The sequence below is a fragment of the Sorex fumeus genome, unplaced genomic scaffold (genome assembly GCF_029834395.1).
Source record: "Sorex fumeus unplaced genomic scaffold, SorFum_2.1 ptg000098l, whole genome shotgun sequence".
Taxonomy (NCBI): domain Eukaryota; kingdom Metazoa; phylum Chordata; class Mammalia; order Eulipotyphla; family Soricidae; genus Sorex; species Sorex fumeus.
Genome location: NW_026606155.1, coordinates 63,857,713 through 63,882,854, shown reverse-complemented (window position 1 = coordinate 63,882,854; position 25,142 = coordinate 63,857,713). Strand labels below are relative to the sequence as shown.

Genomic DNA, 25,142 nt, shown 5'->3' with positions numbered 1-25,142 from the left:
TTTGGCATATCGAATACTCTCGGTAGCTTGCCGGGCTCTCCGAGAGGGGCGGAGGAATTGAACTCGGGTCGGCCATGTTGGCCGCTTGTAAGGCGAATGCCCTACCATACAATTTTTTAAATTCTAACCCAGGTCAGCCACGTGCAAAGCAAGTGCCCTACCCACTGTACTATCTTCTCTGGTCCCTTCTGCTGCTTACTTTTTAAGAAGTTGACAAACAGGAATATACCATCCAAAGAATATGTGATAAAACATTGGTATAAACCAATTTGTGGACTGAAAAAAGTAGGATACAACAACTATATAGTGACAAAGGGTTATTAACAGTTCAATGTTCCAAGAGGAGCATGTTGAAGAGGTCCTTTGTTTTAACTGAAAAATTTTGGAGACCACTGATGAACTTTTTTCTTAGCTGATTTTAAGAATAGTTTCACTCGTTCTGGCAAAATCAACAAGCTTTGGCCAGTTTTAACACATAGTCAAGAGCATTAAGGTTCACTTACTTGTCAAAGCTAACTTGAGCTAATGCAGCAGTAAAAACTCCATCATTAACCACTTGGGCTAATCTAGCCCATGCCTCTGCAGCTGTGCATCTCAAAAGAGGGTTGGGACTTTCTAGGGCTCCCATCACTAAAGCAAGGACAGGTCTTCTAATTTCTTCTGAACCCAAATTTCCCTTGGAGCCAGCCATGTACTAAAACATGCAAAAACAACAACAACAAAAAAAAACCCTTAAAACTGTAGTAAATTATTCTATGCAGCATAAAAAGGATATTATGGTTAATCATATAAAGTCAGAACACCAAAATCCAAACTGAACATATTTTTTTCATTCTAAGAACAACAGTACCAATAAAGTATCAATAAAGCCTAGAACTTTTTTATTTTTTTTTCCTTTTGGGTCACACCCAGCAATGCTCAGGGGTTACTCCTGGCTTTGCACTCAGGAATCACTCCTGACGGTGCTTGGGGGACACCGTATGGGATGCTGGGAATCGAACATGGGTCGGCCGAGTGCAAGGCAAATGCCACACCCGCTGTGCTATTGCTCCAGCCTCCAAAGTCTAGAACATTTTACTTAGATACAATTAAATCATAAATGTAACAATGAGTCAGATTCTGTTCACCTATGATAATCTTTGACAATCTCTGGTCCTGGATAAGCTTAGTAGATTAAAATACAGCTCTAAACCAAAACTATAGGTTAACTGGTAACCAACAAATTTTATATGAGAAAAAAACCAAAAGGGAATTCTAAATTCTTGAAACACTTTCATTAGAATAAAAAAAAACTTTTTAAAAATACCTTCTTACAATCTACTTGTTTTCCATATTATTAAAAATCAGACAAACATAAGATTTTTCAAAAAACAGAATTACCTTCAATAAGCTAGAAACTGAAGAAACAACATGTAATTGAACTACTTGCTGACGAGCTCCTTTTGTGTGCTTTATACTGTCCAAAAGTTGTTCCAATATAAGAACCCTAAAATCAGAAACAATAAAATTTGAAAGCAGATACTAAGACAGTGGATTTATTAATAAAAACTTAGTAAACCAAAAGGCAGTAGTAAGTAGCTATTGCTAATTTGTTTGATGTATAATTTTGCTGGAACAACTAAAATGAGAAAATCTATTGTTAAACACACTGGAAGCATTTTAGAAAAAGAAAACAGGACACTTAATAAAATTTTATCCAGTTAAGTTCAGTACTTTTGTAACTTGTAAACAAAGATATCTGTATCTGATAGTTATATTATCTTTTTTGTTCTTAATGCCAGAATTTATTGGATTCCTGCAAAACAAGTGCTTTACCTCTTGTACTATCTCTCTAGCCCCTACTACTTTAATTATAGGTGCAGTAACTGCCTACTTCAGATGGAATCCCAGTGACCAAGAGTTTCCACAAGCAAGGCCCAGGTATGCGGGTTCCAGGACTAAATCTCCAGGCAACATGGCAGCAGACGACCCAGGCTATGGCTCCCCAGGTCCCCACCCACCCAGCACACTGATTGTCCCGCCCACAATTTGCCTCCGGGTGCCATTTTAGTGCACCAATAGCCCTGGCCCAGAGATTCCAACTGAATCCCAAAATGGATTAGTAACATATAGAGATGTCTCTGGAACCCAACCATTTATAATCTAGAAATTTACATTTATAATCGTGGCTGTGCGAGCTCTCATGATATTCAAAACAAGCAATGGGAAATAAATTGTCTAGCATCTGCCCCTGGCAGGAAGGCTTAAATGGTTGTGGAAAAATTCGAGCAAAACATAATGCCCAAAATTAGAGAGAGAGTATTGGGGAAATTGTCTGCCACAGAGGCAGGGTGAGAACTAGGATGTGTGCATGATGGGGGGGATACTAGGGATATGGATGGTGGAAAATGTGCACTGGTGGAGGGATGGGTGTTCCATCATTATATGGTTGAATCTCAAACATGAAAGCTTTATAACTTTATCCCACGGTGATACAATAAAATTGAAAAAAAAAAAACCGTAATGTGGAGTTCATGCCCAATTCAGTCCGTTTAATCAATGCCTGAACAAATAGCAGTGCTCCTACATTATTTATTTATTTATTTATTTATATTTTGCTTTTCGGGTCACACCCGCCGATGCACAGGGGTTACTCCTGGCTCATGCACTCAGGAATTACCCCTGGCGGTGCCTGGGGGGGCCATATGGGATGCTGGGAATTGAACCCGGGTCAGCCACATGCAAGGCAAACGCACTACCTGCTGTGCTATCACTCCAGCCCCAGTACTCCTACATTATTTAAAAAAAATAATGGTGCAGTGAATTTTGTTGTAATTAATGAAAGGTAGCACAAAATCCCCAATTATATTTTAAAAACATACTTGGGGGTCACTTTAAACATGACACATTATTATTTTGTACTGGGGCGACAATAGGCAGTGTGGCTATTTCTGACTCTACCCACTAAACCATCTTTCTGGCCCCAGACACTGACATTCTTTTTTTTTTTTTTAAATGTAGGAGTACTGCTATTTATTCAGCCACTGATTAGCTGATTGAATTGGCCATGAACTCCACCTTACTTTTTTTTTCCCCATAGTTTAATTTTCTTCTTATATTTATTTATTGAATCACTGTGGGAAAAGTTACTAAGCTCTCGGTCATACAATGATCAAACACCTCTCCCTGCACCAGTACTCATTTTTCACCACCAAGAACCCCAATATACACCCCCCCCCCAACCCTCCCAATGCTTGTGAGGCAGATGATTTTCACTTAACTCTTCTCTACATTGATTACATTCATTATTTCGACAAAAGATGCACCATTATTGTTTAGAATTTCCCCCCCAACAATCAGAATTACTGAAAAGGAATTGTGAAATACTTTGTTTTCTATAGCTGGTTAATGAGAATCATATAATGTCAATTTTGGATTTCTGCAAAGAGCCAGATAATTACGAAATTGGTTTCTGTGCCTCTGATGTTATGGCTGTGCCGGCGAGCCAGTCATGGGGGGCAACTCATGACCTTGGTAGGGCATGAAGGAGGAGCCAGTACTGCCCCCCTTCCCTTGATACTGCAGTTGCCCCATCACTGCCGTCTCACACCTGGCTTCCCAGTAAGCTCTGAGGCAGTGGCCACCTTGCTGCAGGGGTGGGGGAAAGGCAGAAGGGAGAAACACCCTTTCCTTCCTGGGGAGGCATGGTGCCATAGTTTAACGCATGGTCCATTCACTTTTCTGCCACAAGCTGCCGGGCTCTGGACTAAGTCCTTTTGCCTCTGGAGCCATGGCTGTGCTAGAGAGCCACTCGTGGAAGACAACTCGTGACCTCAGTATGGAGTGAAGGATGAGCAGGTACCACCCCCCTTCCCATGACACTGCAGTTGCCCCTTTACCTCCGGCTCATACCTGGCTTTCCAATAAGCTCCAAGGCGGAGGCCACCTTGCTGCTGGGGGGGAGGGAGGGGAAGGAGAGAGAAAGGCGGAAGGGAGCAACACCCTTTCCCTCCCGGGGAGGCATGGCACCATTGTTTAATGCATGGTCCATTCACTTTTCTGCTGTAAGCTGCTGGCTATGGATTAAGTCCTATTGCTCTGGAGCCATGCCCACGCCGGAGAGCCGCTCGTGGGGGGCAACTCATGACCTCGGTAGGGCATAAAGGACGAGCTGGTACTGCCCCCCTTCCCATGAGACTGCAGTTGCCCCGTCACCGCAGGCTAATACCTGGCTTTCCTATAAGCTCTGAGGCGGCGGCCACCTTGCTGCCAGGGGGAGAAAGGTGGAAGGAAGCAACACCCTTTCCCTCCCAGGGAGGCATGGCGCCATAAATGCATGGTCCATTCACTTTTCGGCCACAAGCTGCCCGGCTCTGAATTAAGTCCTTTTGCCTCTGGAGCCAAGGCCATGTGTGCGGTCCAGATGCATTTCTGCCAAAAGTTGCTGGGTTTCGAGATTTGTTTCTAAGTCTCTGGGATCAGGGCCATTAATCAGCTTGATCAGGAGTCAGAGAGGCCGTTTGGAGGTGGTGACTCGGGGTCTCGCTGGGATGGGGAGGAAAGGGCCTGATTCACCCCCATCTGGTGAGGCCCCGTGTGTCTCGTCATGCAGGCCCAAGCCTGTCTGTCCAGTGGCCTCTGGAGGATGACGGTCACCAGACTGCCAAGGGGACCAGGCCAAGGCACAAAACCTATTCCCACCTGGAGTGGCCCAGCCAGTAACCTACAGCAGGAACAGGACACATTTCTGCCGTAAGTCTTTGCGTTCCGAGGTTTGTTTCTGAGTCTCTGGAGTCATGACCATTAAGCAGTTCAATCAGGAACCAGAGAGGCCATGCCTCCAATTATATAGCTGAGCCGGAGGTGGTGTGTGGGTGTGTCTCCCACATACCTAACTTTTGGCCATTTACTTTCTTGGTAAACTTTGCCCCAAGTTTTTGGGGTCTGGCCAAAGGCACAGCAGCAATTTTGGGGTATCTGGAAGTCTGAAGGTGCCATCAGGTTGCTGATACACTTGCCTCACAGGTACAGATTGACCTGCTGGTAGCACCATACCTCCACAGTAGGTTACTGTTGCCAGGTCACCCCAGGGGGGAAAGGGTGTTGTCACTTCCTCCTGCTCCCCCTTGGCTGCTAGGTGGCCGTCATCCTCCAGAGGCCATTGGACAGTCAGGCTTGGGCCTGCAGTGACAAAACTTGTTGGGCCTCATGGGATAGTAGTGGAGCTAGTCCTGTCCTCCCCACCAAAACGAGACCCCAAGTCATCGTCCACGAACGGCCTCTTTGGCTCCTGATCAAGCTGTTTAACGGCCATGATCCCAGAGACTCAGAAACAAATCTCGAAACCCAGCGGCTTTTGGCAGAAATGCGTCTGGACCACGCAGTAGGTCACTGTCGCTGGGACACCCCAGGGGGAAAAGGGTGTTGTCCCTTCGCCTTCTCCCCCTAGGTTGCTCAGTGGCCACCATCCTCCAGAGGCCACTGGACAATCAGGTTTGGGCCCTCAGTGACGAGACATTTTGGACCTCGTGGGATGGGGGTGGAGCCGGCCCCTTCCTCCCTGTTCCAATGAGACTCTGAGTCGCCACCCATGAATGGCCTTTCTGGTTCCTTATCAAGCTGCATAACGGCCATGATCCCAGAGACTCAGGAGCAAATCTCAGAACCCAGTAGGTTTTGGCAGAAATCTCTCCAGATTTAATTTAATTTCGGAATTTCAAAATCGCGCAGCCACTACTATAGCCACGCGACATCATGTCATTCATAACCAGCAGAGAAAATTCCAAATTGTCTACTGTTGCCTTTTCAGCAGATCTGAGTGTTGGGGTAAAATCTCAAATAATAACGGTGGATCTGGTGTCAAAATATTAAATGTGTTCAAAGTAGAGAGAGAGTAATGTGGAAATCATCTGCCCCACAGGTAGGGGGAGGGTGTGGGATGGGGTATACTGGGGTTGTTGGGGTGGAGAATGGGCAACTGGTGAAGGTACGGGTGTTTCATTGTATGACCGAGACTTAGACCCGAAAGCTTTGTAACTGCTCTCACAGTGATTCAATAAATAAAATTATAAAAAAAAAAGAAAGAAAGGTCCTTAGTTGCCTAGATCAGGCTTTAGGTGGGGTTACTGATGCTGGACTGTCATTAGATGTCCTTCTCTATCCAGAACAAGAAAACATATCTAGTGTGTGATGTAAAATGTTTCTTGTCTTGAGTGACCAACTTTGGGAGTAACTGTTTATAGATCAATAGATAATAAAGCTTAACATTTTTTGATTAAAAAAACCCCAGAAACTAAGAGTTTTTCTTTGTTTAACAGCTTATGAACCATTTTCTTTTTTTTTTTCTTTTTCTTCTTGGGTCACACCCAGCAATGTACAGGGGTTACTTCTGGCTCTACACTCAGGAATTCCTCCTGGTGGTGTTTGGGGGATCATAGGGTATGCTGGGAATTGAACCCGGGTCGGCTTCGTGCAAGGCAAATGCCCTACCCGCTGTGCTATCGCTCCAGCCTCTGAACTATGTTCTTGTGTCATTAGTTTTTCCTTTGGAGTTTCAGTTAAGCATGAGCTAGGTTGTGGGGTAACTGCAGTGGTCTAGCAATTTCATTTAATTAACCATTTCTTATTAAATAGTAAGCAAATATAAGTAAGAGTCTTTCTCCCACTATCACCTGTCATCTAATGAGATTTCTGATGAAATTCTTCTACCAATGGTTTTCTATTGACTGACCAATCACTGATCCAGGACAGATGAACTACTGAAGACTGTTTACCTTTGAGCTTCTCCCACATGAGCAGAGACAATTCCAAAGAGTTTGACTGCAGAATTAATAATCGACAATATTGGAGGTAGGGGCTTAGGCACGGAATCTCCTTCTACACCTTCCTCATAAATAGAATAAGGGTCATGTTCAAGACTCCCACAAGCAACACCATTACCAAGCAGGAGCTAAAGAGAAACAATAATATGTAAGTTTTTGAACCAGTATTCAGAGATTGTAATCAACCCAGGAGTTATTGAAAACAAACTAACAACTCAATAATACCTGTTCTTCAATAAATCTATGGTCAGTCTCCTGTAGCAAAGGACTTAATATCAGAAGATCATCTTGATGACAAAGGGATGGAAGTAAAAATGAGGATGCTGCCACCTGCACATCGGGGGCAGTCAAATCTGCAGCCAGCTCTCTGAGGATAGCGCAGAGGTTTCCTGTAGAGTCAGAAGGGATGGGGTAAAAGCAAACAGCTATTTGGTACTGGCATAAACTGGCCCGATTACAGAGCTAAATCTAGGTTGAGATTTAAACTACACACTGGGCAACTTTAACCTATCATGGTCGAAGACTATAAATCTCATTCCTGAAAAATGCCTTCCATTTAAATGGTCAAATTTATACTGTCAGGATAAGGTTACGAATAAACCTTAGGGGGCTGGAATGGTATACAGAGGGTAGGTGCTTGTGTTGCACACAGCCCAGGTTTTATCCCTGGCCAATATGGTTCCCTGAGCATACCAGGAGTGATCCCTGAGCACATAGGCAGATGTAAGCCTCAGGTGAACACTGCAGGATGTGACCCCAAAACAAAATATTACAAAAAAGAATAAATCCTGCCACTACGCAGTGAGGTATGACCCAAAATCCTGGGGGTAGAGAATCCTGGAGTTAGACTAATAGTACAGTGATAAAGTGTTTGCTTTGTACATGACTGACCCAGGTTCGATCCTCAGCACCCCATATGGTCCTCTGAGCCTGCCAAGAATGAATCCTGGATAAAGAGCCAAGAATAAGCCTTGAGCACTTCTGGGTGTGCCTCCCCCCAGGCCAAAAAAAGTCCTGAAAACACACCTCAAAGTATGGGTGTATGGTATTATCATTTAAAATAAAATAGTAATACATAAGCAAATAGGAATGGATTGAATAAAAAGTTGCATTTATTTTCAAGGCACAATTTAAAAAAATTAAGTATCAGACATGTCTTTATTCTCTATTTGGAACATTTTGTATTTTGGGCCACACGCAGTGTTGCTATGTGGCTGCTCTTGGCTGTGCTCAGACCATACACAGTTGGGGATCAAAGTCAGGGCTCCTGCATGGAAAGCACGTAGTCCAAGCACTATCTCCCCAGGTCCTTCACTAAAAGTGCTTTTATAGGGGCCACACTTAACAATCCTGAGGAGACCATGTAGTGCTAAGATCAAACCTAGCACTTTACACCTGCAATACATCTGGTTGCTTTATCACTTGAGTCACATTCTCAGCCTAGATATGTCTTCAATATTAAAAATCTCAGACATATACAAAAGCAGACACAACAAAATTATCACACTCTAAACTTCCCCAGAGCTCAATGTTTCATTTTGACGGATGGGATCCATGTTTTACGGTAACCACCAACTCCCCATACATGGTTTCACTACCCTTATATATTATTTTAAAGTAAATATTTCATAATTTCATCTACAAATATCTGAGTATCAATGAGTTAAGATTATTGAAAATATAATTTTACTATATATTATATTTAAAAAAAATCACTTAATCACTTAATCACTTAATCCCCGTTATTCATCGATTTATTCGAGCGGGTGCCAGTAACGTCTCCATTCATCCCGGTTTTATTTTTTTTTTTAAATCCAGTAATTAAAAAAAAATAAATACAAATTTTTTACTTTCAGTGGTTTCATAATCAGTGGACATGTAAGTAAATTCTGTATCTTGCAGATAATCAATATATCTTAAGTTTGTTTCAACCTAGAGATCTAGCTTTCTGCCCATTAAAAAAAAAAACCAAGTTTTTGTTCTGTAGATATGTCTATAGTTTAATGTGCATAATGACAAAACACGGTTGTCTCTCTTCATTTTGAAAAGTCAACAGCATGCTAACTAAAGTTACCATTTCAAAGATATTTATTCTAGTTTCTAGTTTCTGATAGATTATCAATATAATTTTTTTGTTTGTTTCTGGGCCACACCTGGCAGTGCTTAGGGCTTACTCCTGACTCAGGTCTTAGGGTTCACTCCTGGAAAAGCTAAGAGAATCCATATTGGGTGGATGAAAATGTTTCAAGGAGCTGGAGAGATAGTTCAAAGGTTAAAAAACATTTGCTTAGGGGCTGGAGTGATAGTACAGTAGGTAGGGCATTTGCCTTGCAAGTGGCCTACCTAGGTTCCATTCCTGGCATCCCATATGGTCCCCTGAGAGCCGAAAGAAGTAATTTCTGAGTGCAGAGCCTGAGCAGTGCCAGGTGGACCCAAAATGCAAGAGAACAAAAAACCAAACAAACAAAAATATACTTGCCTAGCACGTGACTCTGGTTGAACCCTAGCATGGAATATAGTCCCCTGAGCATTGCTAGGCATTGCTCCTGAGAACAGTCAGAAGTGCTCTCTATGGCTCCAAGCACATTTGAGTCCCCCACATCCCCCGAAACAAAGAAGAAAATACATCAAGATCAGAAAAAAAATAAAACAACGCCACATTTTCCACTGGAAACAATTTTCAACTATTACCTCTTAAATAAGCATCTTAAGTTATTCCATAGAATAGCAATAATTTTTCCTAACACAGTATTTTAAAATTATGACCAATTTTTGGACAAATTTACGGATTAATTTTATTTATTCTTTTGTTTTTGGACCATACCCGGTGATGCTCAGGGATTATTCCTGACTCTGCACTTAGGAATCACTTCTGACAGTGCTCAGTGAGCCATATGGGATGCTGAGGATCAAACCTGGGTTGGTCACATGCACGGCAAATCTCAATAGCCCTTTGGATTAATTTTAAAGGGCAAATTTACCAACTGCTGTGATTCCACTAAATTAAAGTCATCTTTGAGCTTACTAAGACCAAAATATTTTAACTTTATAACATCAATTATATCTTGGTAGAACAACATTCCACTTCTTTCTGGGAAGAGTTAATAATGGAATAATGAAAGAAAATACATAAATAACCACTCTAAAAGGTAACCAAGTCCAAATTTCTAATAGATTTACGTTATATATTTTAGAAAATTATAGTAGTATAAAATTAAATACCAATTTTTCTGACTCATTCTCTATCACATAGTAAAACTAGGGATTCTTTTCTTCCTAAAAGAGAAGCAAGACATGTGGAGGGACAAATTCATGATAGTCTTTTTGTTGTTTAGGTCACAGTAAGTTGTCTAGTAGCCCAGGGGGCTACTTGAGGCTCAGTGTGCAGGGATTAATTTTGGCAGTGGTTGGGGAATTGTGTAGTGCCAGGGAGTGAATCCAAGGCTCCTGCATACAAAGCATGTGAACAGCTCTTTGTGTTCTTTTCCTGGCCAGAAAATTTATTTTATATACTCCCTAGTGGTGCCTGAGGGCAAGCACGCCTACACCTCAGTCTGCTATGGCTCACACTCAGGATTTCATACTTGCCAAGCTTGTGCTCCAGTCCTTTGAGCCCTTCCCAGTCCAGTTCAGAATACTGGAAATACAATGACTTTTTAAACTTAAAAGTGAAGAATATGTGTGTTAAAACTGTACTCTAAACCTGATAGCCAATAGTTAGGCATTTATTACATTTATTACTGTAGCTAGTCATTGTACTAGCCACATATAGTAAAACATTTATGTCTAAGGCACATACCTTCATAGGTTTCAGGAGGCAATAGAATCAACAGTTCATAAAGCCTTTGTCTATAAACTATTGATGGTATTTTCAAAGGACTTCCATAGGCTTTCAGTATTGAAGAGAGCCTTAAAATAAGAGAAAAAAGACACCATTTAAAAGGTAAAATATATGAAAGACAAAAATAATAGACAAAATGAAAGATGTAAATTGTATCCTACCAGAGTCCCATTAAAAGTGTTTTTTGAGAGAATGGAAAGTGGCAGAATTTAAAGACATAATAGCCACTTCTTCAGAATTACTAAAAGGCATGAATTAAAGAAATATAAATGAAGTAGGATAAAGAAATCCACAAACAGGGCTGTGATATCATTCGGCAGCACATCATTCAGCAGCACTTGCCTTGCATTTGCAAGACCACGGGTTCAATCACTTTCTTCCTAAGTGAAAGAAAGGAAATCACAACTGACAGTTTCAAAACTTATTTACATTAAGCATATATTATGATGCTGGGGCTCTGACACAATTTACCAGCTTAAAGCACTGTCAGGGCTGGAGAGAGATATTATAGTTAAAACACTTGTCTTGGGGGCTGGAGCAATAGTGTAATGGGTAGGCTTTTTGCTTTGCACACAGCTGTCCCAGGATCATTCCTGGTATCCAATATGGTCCCCCATGCACCTCCAGGAATAATTCCTGAGTGCAGAGCCAGGAACAACCCCTCAGCATTGCTGGGGTATGACCCAAAGAGTCCTTCTCCCCTTACCAAAAATGAAGGTGGAAAGAGTAATATTGTGGGAATACTGTGGGAACTTAGATAACTTCAACAGTATTGTTAAGGTTCTGGTTTAGTGGTAACTAAATCCAGGGCATTGTCTGTTTTTGGGCCACCTAGCAATGCTCAGGGGTTATTTTATAAATAAATTTTAAGTGGAACACAGGCACATTTATTTATTTATTATCTATGACTGCTCTGCCATCAGTGTTCCGGTGCAACAAAGATGGAAACATTTACTATTTGGTCCTTTGGGTCCTTTGCAGCAAACTTTTGCTAATGTCTGCTGCAGCTGTACTAGACTCACAGGTATGCTCACTTTATTATTATGTGTCGTATCTTAAACATACATATATGTATATGTTTTTTAAAAATGTGTTTCTGTATAGAAAAATGTATCACTACATACTCTGGGAAAAGATATCCAAATATCTTTTAATAATTTGGAAATTATAAATGTTGAAAATATATACTGTCTTTTCCAGTTTTTAACATACCAGACGTATGAAAAATATAAACAAAAATCTGAAATTATTAATAAGCATCTGATTCTTAGGAATACAAGATAGCACTAACAAACCAATAAAAATCATTCCTGAAAATGCTAACAGGCTTTAATATTCAATTTTTTGGTGAATTCTGTTATAGCGAAATATATTATCCATAATGTAACTTTCCTTCCATTTTAATGTTTCTTTCAAGTTCACAGCTTTAAAAAATGTCACAAGTCTTTCCCTTGTGGAAGAAAAATCATTCAACAACCATAGAAATCATACCCTATTAAAACCTTTAAATATATACTCAGAGGACAACTGATTGCTATTAAATTTTTTTCACAAATTGAAGTAGCATGTCCTTACTGGGTAAGCAAATCTACAGCACAAGGTAGTGGTGGAAGAAGACGCTGAATTACTTCATCAGTAAGGAGATCACCACAGTGGGAAACAAAGCTCTTCATAGCTGCAAAAACAGAACAGATTTTATGAGGCAGAATGTAACGAACCATGAATAAAAACATTCAATTATAGTACAGAGCTTGGATTTTTATCAGAGGAATAAAGAATTGTGTTAATCTTGAACAACAAAAATAACCCACCTGAAACTCTAGAATAAATGGGAAACTGGTGTCTTCTATGTCTATTCCAACTAAAAAAAATTTTTCCTAGAACTAAAGTAACCAACCAATAACCAACTTCACATATAACGTTCATGGGAATAACCTTAGTCCTTGAACTCAGAGGTGAAGAAATTAGCTTAGACCTTTGAGTTTGCCAATTTTACAAAATGATTTGACAAGTTAGCATATTAAGTTTTTTATAGATGTCATTGAATCATAAAAGATTTTTATCTGTTTTTTGGGACCATACCCAGCAGTGCTCAGGGCTTACTTTTGGCCCAGCACTCAGAGATCACTCCTGGCAGGCTCAGAAGACTATATGGGCTGTCGGGTATCAAATTCAGGTCAGCCAAGAGCTAGGCAAATGCCCTATTCGCTGTACTATCTCTCTGATCCTCATAAAATCTTTTATATAAATTATTTCATATGTTGAATAAAAAGAGTATCATATATAAAAATTATTTTGGTCCATAACTGACTGCTCAGAGAACAATATGTGGAACTGGGGATTGAACTGGTGCTGGCCACATACAAGGCAAGTGCCTTAGATCTTCCCTGTACTATCTCTCTAGACCTAAAAACAAGTTTGCTTGTTTTTTTAATTTTTATTTATGACAAACCAAGAGGTACAGTTGTAGACTTACAAATTTTTTGTGCTTGGGTTTCAATTATACAATGATTAAGTACCCATCCCTCTACCAGTGCCCATTTTCCACCACCATGGATCCCAGTATCCCTCCCACCCCCCATGCCCCCTATCCCACCCTGCCTCTGTGGCAGGGCATTCCCTTTTGTTCTCTCTCTCCTTTTGGGTGCTCTGGTTTGCAAAAGAGGCCTTGAGTGGCAATCATGTTCAGTCTATAATCTACTTTCAGCATGCTTCTCCCATCCTGGATCCTCCCAATACCCTTTATTTGGTGCTCCCTTCTCTATCTGAGCTGCCTTTTCCCCTAGCACGTGTGACTGGCCTCCAAACCATGGAGTAAACCTCCTGGCGCTTATCTTGGCTATTCTTGGGTGTTAGTCTCCTATTTTGTTACTTTATGTTCCCCAGATGAATGCAATCTTTCTATATCTATCCCTCTCTTCCTGACTCATTTCATTTAGCATGATGCTTTCCATGTAGTACCACTTGTATGTAAATTTCATGACTTCAACTTTTCTAACAGCTACATAGTACTCCATTGTGTAGATGTACCAAAGTTTCTTTAACCAGTCGTCTGTTCTCGGGCAGCAAGATTTTTCCAGATTCTGGCTATTGTAAAGAGTGCTGCAATGCACAAACAAGTACAGATGTCACTTCAACTATACTGTTTTGTTTCTCTGGGATATATTCCCAGGAGTGGTATTGCTGGGTCAAATGGGAGCTCAATTTCTAATTTTTTGAGAACCATCCATACTGTTTTCCAAAAGGGCTGAACTAGTTGGCATTCCCACCCGCAGTGAAGGAGTGTCCCTTTCTTGCCACATCCGCGCCAGCACTGGTTGCTTTTGTTCTTTTGGATGTGGGCCAATCTCTGTAGTGTGAGATGATATCTCATTGTGGTTTTGATCTGCATCTCCCTGATGAGTAATGATGTAGAGCATTTTCTCATGTGCCTTTTAGCCATTCGGATTTCTTCTTTGAGAAAGTTCATTTCGTCACCCCATTTTTTGATGGGGTTGGGTGTTTTCTTCTTGTGTTTTCTTCTTTGAGAAAGTTCATTTCGTCACCCCATTTTTTGATGGGGTTGGGTGTTTTCTTCTTGTGGAGTTCAACCAGTACTTTGTATATTCTTGATATCAACCCCTTGTCAGATGTGTATTCGGCGAATATCCTTTCTCATTCTGTAGACTGTCTTTGTATTTTAGCCACTGTTTCTTTTGAGGTGCAGAAACTTTTTAGTTTAAGATAGTCCCATTTGTCTATCTCTGTTTTCACTTGCTCAGCCAGTGGCATGACATCTTTGAAGATACCATTAGCTCGATGTCATGGAGGGTTTTGCCAACTTTGTCTTCAATGTACCTTATGGATTCCGGTCTTATGTTGAAGTCTTTAATCCATTTTTATCTTACTTTTGTACATGGTGTTAGGTAGGGATCTGAGTCCATTTTTTTGCATGTTGCTGTCCAGTTTTGCCAGCACAATTTGTTAAAGAGGCTTTCCTTACTCCACTTCACATTTCTTGCTCCTTTATCAAAGATTAGATGATTCATTGGTCTGCAGCTCTGCCTTTGTTCCAGTACCATGCTGTTCTAATTATTACTGCTTTGTAGTAGAGTTGATGTTAGGGAGGTTGATTCCTCCCATTTTCCTTTTCCCAAGAATTGCTTTAGCTATTCGTGGGGGCTTATTGTTCCATATGAATTTCAGGAGTGTTTGTTCCATTTCTTTGAAGAATGTCATGGGTATCCTTCTAGGGATCGCATTGAATTTGTACAATGCTTTGGGAAGAATTGCCATTTTGACAATGTTAATTCTACTGATCCATGAGCAGGGGATATCTTTCCATTTCCTCGTGTCCTCTTTTATTTCCTGAAGTAGCGTTTTGTAGTTTTCTTTGTACAGGTCCTTTACTTCCTTAGTTAAGCTGATTCCTAGGTACTTGATTTTCTGGGGTATAATTGTGAACAGGATTTTTTTTTTTTCATGTCACTTTCTTCTCTCTCACTCTTTGCGTATAGGTAAGCCATGGACTTTTGGGTACTGATTTTATAGCCTGCAACTTTACTATACAAGTCTATTAAAACAAGTATTTTTAAAGTCTGTTTTAAAATTACATTGTTTCCCTTTAAAAAAAAAAGTGGGGTGGGTGGGGAGTGAGTTTGAGCCATTCCTCCTAGTGCCCAGGTGCTATTCCTGGCTCTGTATTCAGGAATGACCCCTAGAGGTGTTTGGGGCCCATTATGTGGTGCCTGGGATCATAACAGCCTACATGCAAGACAGGCATCTTACCTCCTGTACTATTTCTCCAGCTTCTCCTTTTTAAAGAATAAAATGCATGAATAAGCAACCAATAAAAATCAGTATTTTCATGTCTTTTCAGGGATCCCTCTCTTGTTTAAAGTTATATGGTTGATATTATTTTAATGTTTTACATATTACTGAATGAGTTAATAATAAAAGAATGAGTTCATATATATAAACTAAATGGACATTATGTTTAATCAAAGCTCACTCCAATTCAGTAGTTCTAAAAAGATGAACCTGAACTATCAATAACTTTGTAAATCATGAATCTTTAATTGAAAAAAAAGAGGAATGAATGACTACTTAAGACAAGGATATTTTGCCATTTCTCAACAGGGCTATACTAATAAAGCATGCATTATCCAAGAATCAGAACCTTAAATTTAGTTTATTTTATCACAATTAATTGTTATCAAGTAGTCGATTACATTTCATTTAATTAAAAAAAGTCACCAGAGACAGCAGATTTTTCCTGTACGTTAAGATAAACATGCAGAGTAAAGATAAAAGAGTAGGGAAAAGCCAGGGGCGGGGTAAAGAGAAGACTGAACTTAACCTACCACAGAGTGCACCAGCTCGTCCTTCCAACGTTACCTGCCATGTAAACGAATCTCCTCGGCTCCTTTCTGTCTCTAAGTCTTTAGGAGACACTGGAAAGACACACTTCCACAACAGCAGAACTCGAGCAAGATGATGACTAACAACGGAAGGGCCTGAAATTTATTGAATTTGTGTTAAAATACTGAAAGTGGCTGCTCTTTGGTTTATATTATTTTTGGAAGGGGCTCTCACAAGCAGAGTACTGGGTTACCACAAGTGATACTCAGATTGGCAGTGCTCAGGGAGAATATTCAGTGACTGTAATCGAATCTGGAATTTCCTATGTCAGGCATGTGCTCTAGCCTTTTGAGCTATCTCCTTGGCCCTGAAGTGGCTACTCTTTAAAATCTTATTGAAAGGGGTCAGAAAGGTAGTACAAGAGTTAAGACACTTGCCTTGCATGTAGCTAATCTGGTTCAAACTCTACCACTGCATAATTCCCTAAGAACTAGTCCTGTGCAGAGAATAGCAAGGAGTCCCCAAGCACTGCAGTTGTGTCTAAAACCTCCCAGCTTCCACTTTCAAAAATCCTATGAAAATTAAGTACTTCTTTATCTCTTTTTTTTAATACTTCTCTCTTTATTTTTATTTTTATTATTTTTTGCCTTTTGGGTCATACCCAGCAATGCTCAGGGGTTACTCCTGGCTCTGCACTCAGGAATTACTCTGGCGGTGCTCAGGGGACCATATGGGATGCTGGGAATCAAACCCCGTTTGGCAATGTGCAAAGCAAACGCCCTACCCACTGTGCTATCACTCAGGTCCCCAATAATTCTCTCTTTAAACATACTTTATTTTCATTAGTTTCTGTATTTCTCAGTCCTCTTATTTTTTCTTACTTTTTGGTACATTATACCAAATAAACTACTACCAGAAATACTATCTGAAGGTAATGAATCACACCTCAAAGAAGTAAAAATAAAAAAAGAACAACAACGAAAAAGCCAGTATGGGCCTGTACTGCAACTCTATGATAAAGCTCTTCTTTATCCTATGATGTGAAAGGTCCCAGATTTGAGTGCCAACACTCACCCATCCCCCCCACCCCCCCAAAAAAAGAAGAAAGGGGCTAGAGTGATAGCACAAAGGGTAGAGCATTTGCCTTGCATGCGGCCAACCTGGGTTCGATTCACAGCATTCCAGAGCACTGCCAGAGCCAGGAGGTAACCCCTGAGCATCGCCAGGTGTGACCCAAAAGCACAAAAAAATAAAAAAAGAAAGAAAGAAAGAAAAGAAATAATCAAATCCGAGCTCCAAGTGCCAGCTCTTTCACTACTGCTGAGATCCCTCTGCAATTTAGTCTCTTTTACATACACAATAAAGCTATAGCTGTAGTGATAGCACAGTGGGCAGGGTGCTTGTCTCACATGCAGCCGACCTATCACTACACATGCTGCCCTGAGCACCATCAGAAATTGTCACTGAGTGCAGAGTCAGGAATAAGTCCTAAAGCACAGTCAGGTGTGGAAAAAACACAAAACCAAAGAAAAACAGGGCCAGAGCCAGAGAGATAGTACATTGGCTAAGGTACTTGTCTTATGTGTTGTCAACCTGGGTTTGTTCCCTGGCACTGCATATGGTCCTCTAACCATAGAGAACACTAATGCTCAAACCTCGGTACAAGGCAAGTGCTCTACCCATTGCACTATCGCTCCAGCCCTAATATGATTTATTTGAAAGTAAAAATTACAAATACAATTTTAAATGCGATTTTTAATGTTTTCTTTTTATTAATCAGAACACTTTTTTTTTTCTTTTTGGGTCACATCCGGCGATGCACAGGGTTCATGGTTCATGCACTCAGGAATCATTCCTGGCAGTGCTCGGGGAATCATATGGGATGCTGGGAATCAAACCTGGGTCAGCCACATGCAAGGCAAATGCCCTACTCACTGTGCTATTGCTCCAGCCCCAATCAGAAAACATTTTAATGAAAATTGCAACTATAAATTAAAATTTCCACGTACCTGAAACTTTGCTATTATGAGGGCCACGCCCAGTTAACAGGGGACCGTCTGGGGTGCAGAGTATCAAACCCAGGTTAGCTGCATGCAAGGCAAGCACCCTACTCACTGAACTCTCTCTCCAGCCTTGGTATGAAACTTTTTAAAGCACTAGCAGAATGTAAACCTAGATGGGGAATGTTAGTAGTAAATGGTTTATCATCTACTATTTTCAGTTGATCAGACAAAACTGTTTTTCTTTCTCCCTTCAGGAAACTGATTTATGTTGTGAAAATTTCCATTCAAATGTTACTCACTATCAGAAGATGATGATGGATAACCATAGATAAACTGGATGTTGCAAACTTCCTACTACCTGCATAAAATTCTAAACAACTTTGTGGTATGATATAGGTTTATGTTCTGTACATAGTTTATATAAAACATATGTATTAACCACACTGAGTCTGAGGGGCACAATATTTGAGTACACTGCCAATCTTTATCAGTGTCACAGAGAACTACTTTGAGAATACGACAGTTTATATGAGTAAGAGTATCAAAATAACCAGTATGAAACACCCAGTAAAGGCAAATAAAGCTTAACTATTCTCAAGATGTGGAATAATTCCTGAGTGAAGAGCCAGGAGTAATCTCTGAGCATCACTGGGTGTGACCCAAAAAAGCAAAAAAAAAAAAAAATTTATGCCAGAATCCTACAAACATTTTCTGTTGACTAGCTAGTAATCATTTCTGACTTTGGAAGTCATTCAGCCTGTTTCAAGTAATCAACAGTGCCACTCTGCAATGTCTAAAAGTCATAGACAACAGAAATATGGTTGTGGTTGAATAAAATGTTAATGAGTACTAAAAAGTGGACTTTCATATAATCTTCAAGTGCCAAAAAATATTTTTTCATAACCATCAGAACTGTAAATACCAGTGCTAGAGAGATAGTACAGCAGGTAGGGTACTTGCCTTACACACAGCTGACCCAAGTTCAATCCCTGACACCCCATCTGTTCCTCTGAGCCCCCCCAAGAGTGACTGGTGAGCACAGAGCCAGGAGTAAGCACTTTATGATGTGGCCCCAAAAACAAAACAAAAAAACTTTAAATATCATTCTCAGCATGCAGACTATATAAATCAAGCAAGCAAGCCAGTGAACTTAGTCCATAAATCTCTTTAATCAATTCAAGAATATTACTGAAAAAAAAAAAGAATATTACTGAAGGTGGTCCTTCATTTATATTACTTACTCCACTTGATGCCTATTAGGTTAAATTATTACTCAGGTATCAAATGAATTAATGTTCAAATTCAGTTTTATATATTAGAAATAAATTTTGACTTATTAAATCTTAAGTCGAAAATAGACTTGATATACAGCTTCCATGAAGAAACAAAGTTACTTTCATGGTTCTAAGATATAAATAATAGTCATGAACAAAACATTGGAATTTTAAAACTTAATTTTAACATATTAAAAAATCTGTTTTAAATGATTGCCACCCAGTGTCTTCTGCAGACCACAGCACCCAAAAGGAGAGATAGAACAAAAGGGAGTGCCCTGCCACAGAGGCAGGGTGCAATGGGGGATGGAGGGTGGGAGGGATACTGGGATTGGTGGGGGTGGAGAGTGGGCACTGGTGGTGGAATGGGTACTCGATCATTGTATAACTGAAACTCAAGCACAACAATTTGTAAGTCTACAACTGTACCTCATGGTGTTTCTCTAATAAAAAAAAAGATAAATAAAATAAAATAAAAATAGCAATAGTAACAGAAAAAAAATTGTTTTAAAAAGGCCCTATCCTCTTCAATACAAATTATCTTATTAATACTAAAAGTTCTCAAAATAATTATATCCACAAGATTCAGACTATGTTCTATTGCTTATCTTTTATACTGTGGATCTTTTTTTTCTATGAATGAGTATGATTTCTTAAAAATCACGAATCATTCAGTGTTAATTTTAAGCCCGATCTTCACACAAGATACGAAAATGCTTTTTCACTGTTTTTATTTCTGACCCTCTCCCGGTGTGCTCAGGGCTTACTCCTGTCTCAGTGCTCAGGAATCACTCCTGGCAGAGTTTGGGGAACCATTATGTGGTGCTGGGGATTCAACCCAGGTTAGCTCTGTCCAAGTAAGCACCTTACCCAGTGTACTACTGCTCCAGCCCCTGAAAACGTTCTGAACATGGAGTACATATGGCTTACCAAGGAGAGTGCTAGGAATGTACTTCTTTCATTCCTTCTTTCTAAGGAGCAAAAAAGACTCACACATGCAAGATAAAATATCTACTTCTGAGTTACTTCCTCCACCCTATTCTGCAGTCAAATGTTCTACCACTGAGTAATACCCCTGCTCCATTTGAATCCTGGTAATATGAAAACTAGTCTTATCAAATTATATACTAGAACATCACATGCAAAAACCACAAAGCAGTTAAATTATACAAATGTTTCACAAACTGTTACCTAATGTCATCAAAGAAGCAATCAACAACCATCCAGCTTGAGTGCGCTGAATTGAAAGGCGACTATTTTGAGCAGCAGAACAAAGCAAATCTTGTGCTAATGTCATAATAACCTAAGATAAAAAAACAAGGTGGGAAAAAGCTTATCAGTTTATAATTTGTCAAGAATGAAAAATTAACTCGGTACTTATATATAAATCATAGAGAGAAATCTATATATATATACAATATATATATATATATATATATATATATATATATGCTTCTCGGAGAGCCTGGCAAGCTACCGAGAGTATCCTGCCCACACAGGCATAGCCTGGCAAGCTCCCCGTGGTGTATTCAATATGCCAAAACCAGTAACTATAAGAGGTCTCATTCCCCTGACCCTGAAAGAGCCTCCAATTGTTGAGAAAGATGAGTAAGGAGAGGCTGTTAAAATCTCAGGGCTGGGACGAATAGAGATGTTACTGGCATCCGCTCAAGTAAATCGACGAACAATGGGATGACAGTGATACAGTGATACATATCTATATCTATATCTATATATCTATATATATATATATAAACGTCACGGGGAGGTAAAGGCCCTCCCGTTGATCGTCGATTTGCTCGAGCGGGCCCAGTAACGTCTCCATTGGAGACTTTGTTGTTACTGTGTCTGGCATATCGAATACTCTCGGTAGCTTGCCGGGCTCTTCGAGAGGGGCGGAGGAATCGAACTCGGGTCGGCCATGTTGGCCGCTTGTAAGGCGAACGCCCTACCCGCTGTGCTATCGCTCCAGCCTGGCAAGCTCCCCGTGACGTATTCGATATGCCAGACACAGTAACAACAAAGTCTCCAATGGAGACGTTACTGGGCCCGCTTGAGCAAATCAACGATCAACGGGAGGGCCTTTATTTATTATTTATTTATTATATATATAAACATAAATGATACTAGGTCAAGAGACAGGCTTTGTACCCAGCTGACTTGGTTTAGGTCCTTGGTACTGCATACGGTTCATCAAACCCCACCAGGAGTGAGCCCAGAGTTTAGAGCCAGGAGTTAAGTTCTGTGAGCCCGCTGTGTGTGGACCCAATCCAGACCAAACTAACAAAAGGTGATAAAGGCTGTCATTTCATACAAACCAGAACATCTCAAAATGAGCTATACTGCCCTCTGGGGGTTGGGGCGGTAACAGCTGCCATACAATTGGACAGCCTTGTCTGTTCACTTAAAGTTAGATATTTGGAGGGGCACTGAGGGATTTTTGTTTTCCCTGAAAAAAGAGGCAATAAGCTAAATAAGTTTGGGAACCTCTGAGTCTCTATCACAGTACATCAATCATAGCTCACCACTCCATAGTATATCATTCAGGAAACCATTTTTAAAGAGAGAAATTTCAAGGTTAAATACTGGTATATTAGGTCATACGCAGCAATCCTGTAATTCCTTAAAAAACTTATAAAATGATAACTTTCTAGGACTGTACAAGTTTAGCTATTTAGGACTTAGATATTTAAAATTTTTGCTTTGTTGCTGCAGTTTGAAGTCTGCAAAATTTTTGTGCTGAAGGTTGAATATTTGACTGCAGCATGCCGAGCAGTGCTGTGGTAAAAACTCTTAACCTCATATATACAAGGCAGTTGCTTTACCATGGAATCACATCCCTTGGCATGAATTTACTTTTATTAGTTTCTAAGCAAAATTAATTTTTCAGTGTTTTAGATCTGCGGTTACTAGAACAAGTTTTCTCACAGAAATCTCCGTTTATAAAATTTTGACAGCTCTACATTTTCTGCACGGTAAAATAGTCCTTAAACTGTCATTTTCTGTTTTAGAACTACAACAGCTCCACAGAATCCTCATCCCATTTTGGCTGGAAATGGTATTTAGATACATAATCTAGACATTAGGCACTTTCCCTGCTAATTGATATTGTTCTTGCATCTTTTCATTGAACAGTGATATTTGTGAAAACACAGATCTGTCATGGTAAGACACAACTTTACAGGATCATTTGGATATTTTTAATTCAACATAAAGAGTTTTTAACTTAACAATTTTTACTGTTCAGCTGCAGAGCTGGATTTCTGTTTAGCTTTTAAGATACAGGGTGCTGAGCACCTGTGTTCCTGGATCTGCGCTCAGAGGTCACTTCTGGCAGGACTCAGGGACTTTATGGAGTGCTGGGGATGAACTTGGGTCAGTTACATGCAAGACAAAAATCCTACCCAATGTTACAATCTCTCCAGTCCCTGCAGTTATTTTATATAAAATATCTTGGTTCTTAAAAACACTCTGTACTTTATCTTACTATATACAAATTAATTTTTAAAATAGGTCACCAATATCACTAACTATAAAAATATTAAATATCCTTTATGATTTTTTTCTTTTCAAGTTCTATTTTTTTAAATTTTGGGGTCACACAAAGAGATGCACAGGGGTTACTTTTGGCTCTGCACTCAGGAATTACTCCTGGTGGTGCTTGGGGAACCATATGGGACACTGGGAATTGAACCTGGGTTGGCGGCGTTCAAAGCAAAAACCCTACCCACCGTGCTATCGCTCGCTCTAGCCCCTCTTTTATTTGTCCTTTACGAAGCAATTTTGGCTATACCCAATGGTACACGAACTATTTATGGCTCCTGCATACAAACTATGCACTCAGCCAGTTGAGCTATCTCCCCAGCCTCTACAATGCAAAATTTTAATTTATTTTTGCTTTTTGGGTCACAAACCTGGCAATGCTCAGGGCTCACTCCTGGTAGGGTACAATGCACTTTCAAATGCACTTCTAGGGCAGAACCAAAGATGTAGTAAAATAAGGACCGAGAATAAATGAGGTTTCTAAATAGAAATATTTCTAATAAGAAGCATAGAAGCACACCTATTTAAATTGGGAGAAGACATTATTTTACAATCCTTTTATTGCCACAGTAATTATATTTAACATTAAGTAGCAGAATGAAGCTCATTACTTTACAAGATGATAATGTTTTTAGGAAACAAAGTTGAAATATCATCATTGTATATTATAAATAAAATCATTACCTTGCCTTTTCCATGAGGAATTCCTAGTGGACAATGTTTTACTGCCCCCAACAAGGCTGCCACAGCAAAACTAAAGCCAGTCACTGCTTCAGGTGAAGACTTAAGTACAGTAAGACGTTCAAGGCATCGATCTAAGAGAGGTGTTAGGTAAGAAGGCAATGCCACAGCAATGCAGTGTAAACACCAAGCTGCTGCTAGTCGAACAGAAATGCTAGGATGAACAATAACTGACATGACATTGTCAAGAATGCCTGGAAGGACAGAATGAAAAATGATTACTTAAGCTGCACGGATGAAACTCAGCTACAGAAGAGTCAAAAGAACAAGCACTCAAGTGGAGATATTTATTAACCTTTTACAACAAAAGTTAGGATTTTTTTCTAAAAATGGCACATAATTATAATTTCTATATCCAAGAATTATGTCACTGTCACTGTCACCATTCCTGTCCTCCCGTTGTTCATCAATTTGCTCGAGCGGGCCCAGTAACACTGTGAGACCTGTTGTTACTGTGTTTGGCATATCAAATACGTCACGGGTAGCTTGCCAGGCTTTGCTGTGCAGGTGAGATACTCTTGGTAGCTTGCCGGGCTCTCTGAAAGGGGTGGAGGAATTGAACTCCGGTCAGCCAGGTTGGCCATGTGCAAGGCAAATGCCCTACCCGCTGTGCTATCGCTCCAGCCCAAGAACTCTATCTAACATATATCATGAAAAATGGCTTAAATAAAGTTTCTCGGCCTTTTGGCTAAGATCAAGTGTAGTGTAAGGTAAGGTAAGGTAAAGGCCCTCCCGTTGATCGTCGATTTGCTCGAGCGGGCCCAGTAACGTCTCCATTGGAGACTTTGTTGTTACTGTGTCTGGCATATCGAATACTCTCGGTAGCTTGCCGGGCTCTCCGAGAGGGGCGGAGGAATCGAACTCGGGTTGGCCATGTTGGCCGCTTGTAAGGCGAACACCCTACCCGCTGTGCTATCGCTCCAGCCCAAGAACTCTATCTAACATATATCATGAAAAATGGCTTAAATAAAGTTTCTCGGCCTTTTGGCTAAGATCAAGTGTAGTGTAAATAAAGTTAATAAACAGAAAAGTTTTATTTTTTGAATAAGCCAATGTTCTGCTTGAGATCATTAATTTGGTACTAGGAAGTATATACAATCATTAAATAATAAAAACACATTGACAAGAAATTCACTCCACCCTCCTTAAGAAAAATCACTCTATATTTATCCTTGTAATTAGTATACTTCCTACTGCCATATTTCTCTCATTTGAAACAAAATCAAGACCACAAAATCCTTATTAGGCTATTATGAAGACTGTGAAGTCCACTACAGAAAAATGTCTGCAGGCTTAGGATGTAGGCCAGCTACACTGCATGCTTCATATATATGAGGCACAGGGTTCAATCTTGCTATCCTGCCCCCTCTCAAAAAAAGTTTAAGAGAAAAGTCTATATTCATTGCATTCAACCTATACTGTCATTAAAACATGTAACAGTTCTTGTTGACTGCAACTTAAATAACACATGTTCTAGGATAAGTAGTTTCTGAACAAAATATAATGTTAACCTTCTGTCTGAAAGAAATCTATCTTAAAGGTCAAAATCCATTAAATTTTTTGGTTGTTATTTAAAGAAGTCACAAAAGCTCACATATTA

General features: G+C 40.0%; 1 protein-coding gene across 3 annotated transcripts in view; it reads right to left on the bottom strand.

Annotated features, from left to right (window-relative positions):
* The window catches only part of HEATR5A (HEAT repeat containing 5A), a 95,717-nt gene that overhangs the window by 49,766 nt on the left and 20,809 nt on the right, over window positions 1-25,142 (bottom strand). For all 3 annotated transcript variants that reach the window (XM_056133816.1, XM_056133817.1, XM_056133818.1), the window contains exons 9-17: window positions 23,486-23,736; window positions 20,450-20,561; window positions 15,984-16,136; window positions 12,217-12,316; window positions 10,600-10,709; window positions 7,026-7,189; window positions 6,753-6,928; window positions 1,381-1,486; window positions 504-694 (exon numbers count right to left, since the gene is read on the bottom strand). In XM_056133816.1, the coding sequence (XP_055989791.1) occupies window positions 504-694; window positions 1,381-1,486; window positions 6,753-6,928; window positions 7,026-7,189; window positions 10,600-10,709; window positions 12,217-12,316; window positions 15,984-16,136; window positions 20,450-20,561; window positions 23,486-23,736 (1,363 nt within the window). The remainder of the gene's footprint in view (window positions 1-503; window positions 695-1,380; window positions 1,487-6,752; window positions 6,929-7,025; window positions 7,190-10,599; window positions 10,710-12,216; window positions 12,317-15,983; window positions 16,137-20,449; window positions 20,562-23,485; window positions 23,737-25,142) is intronic.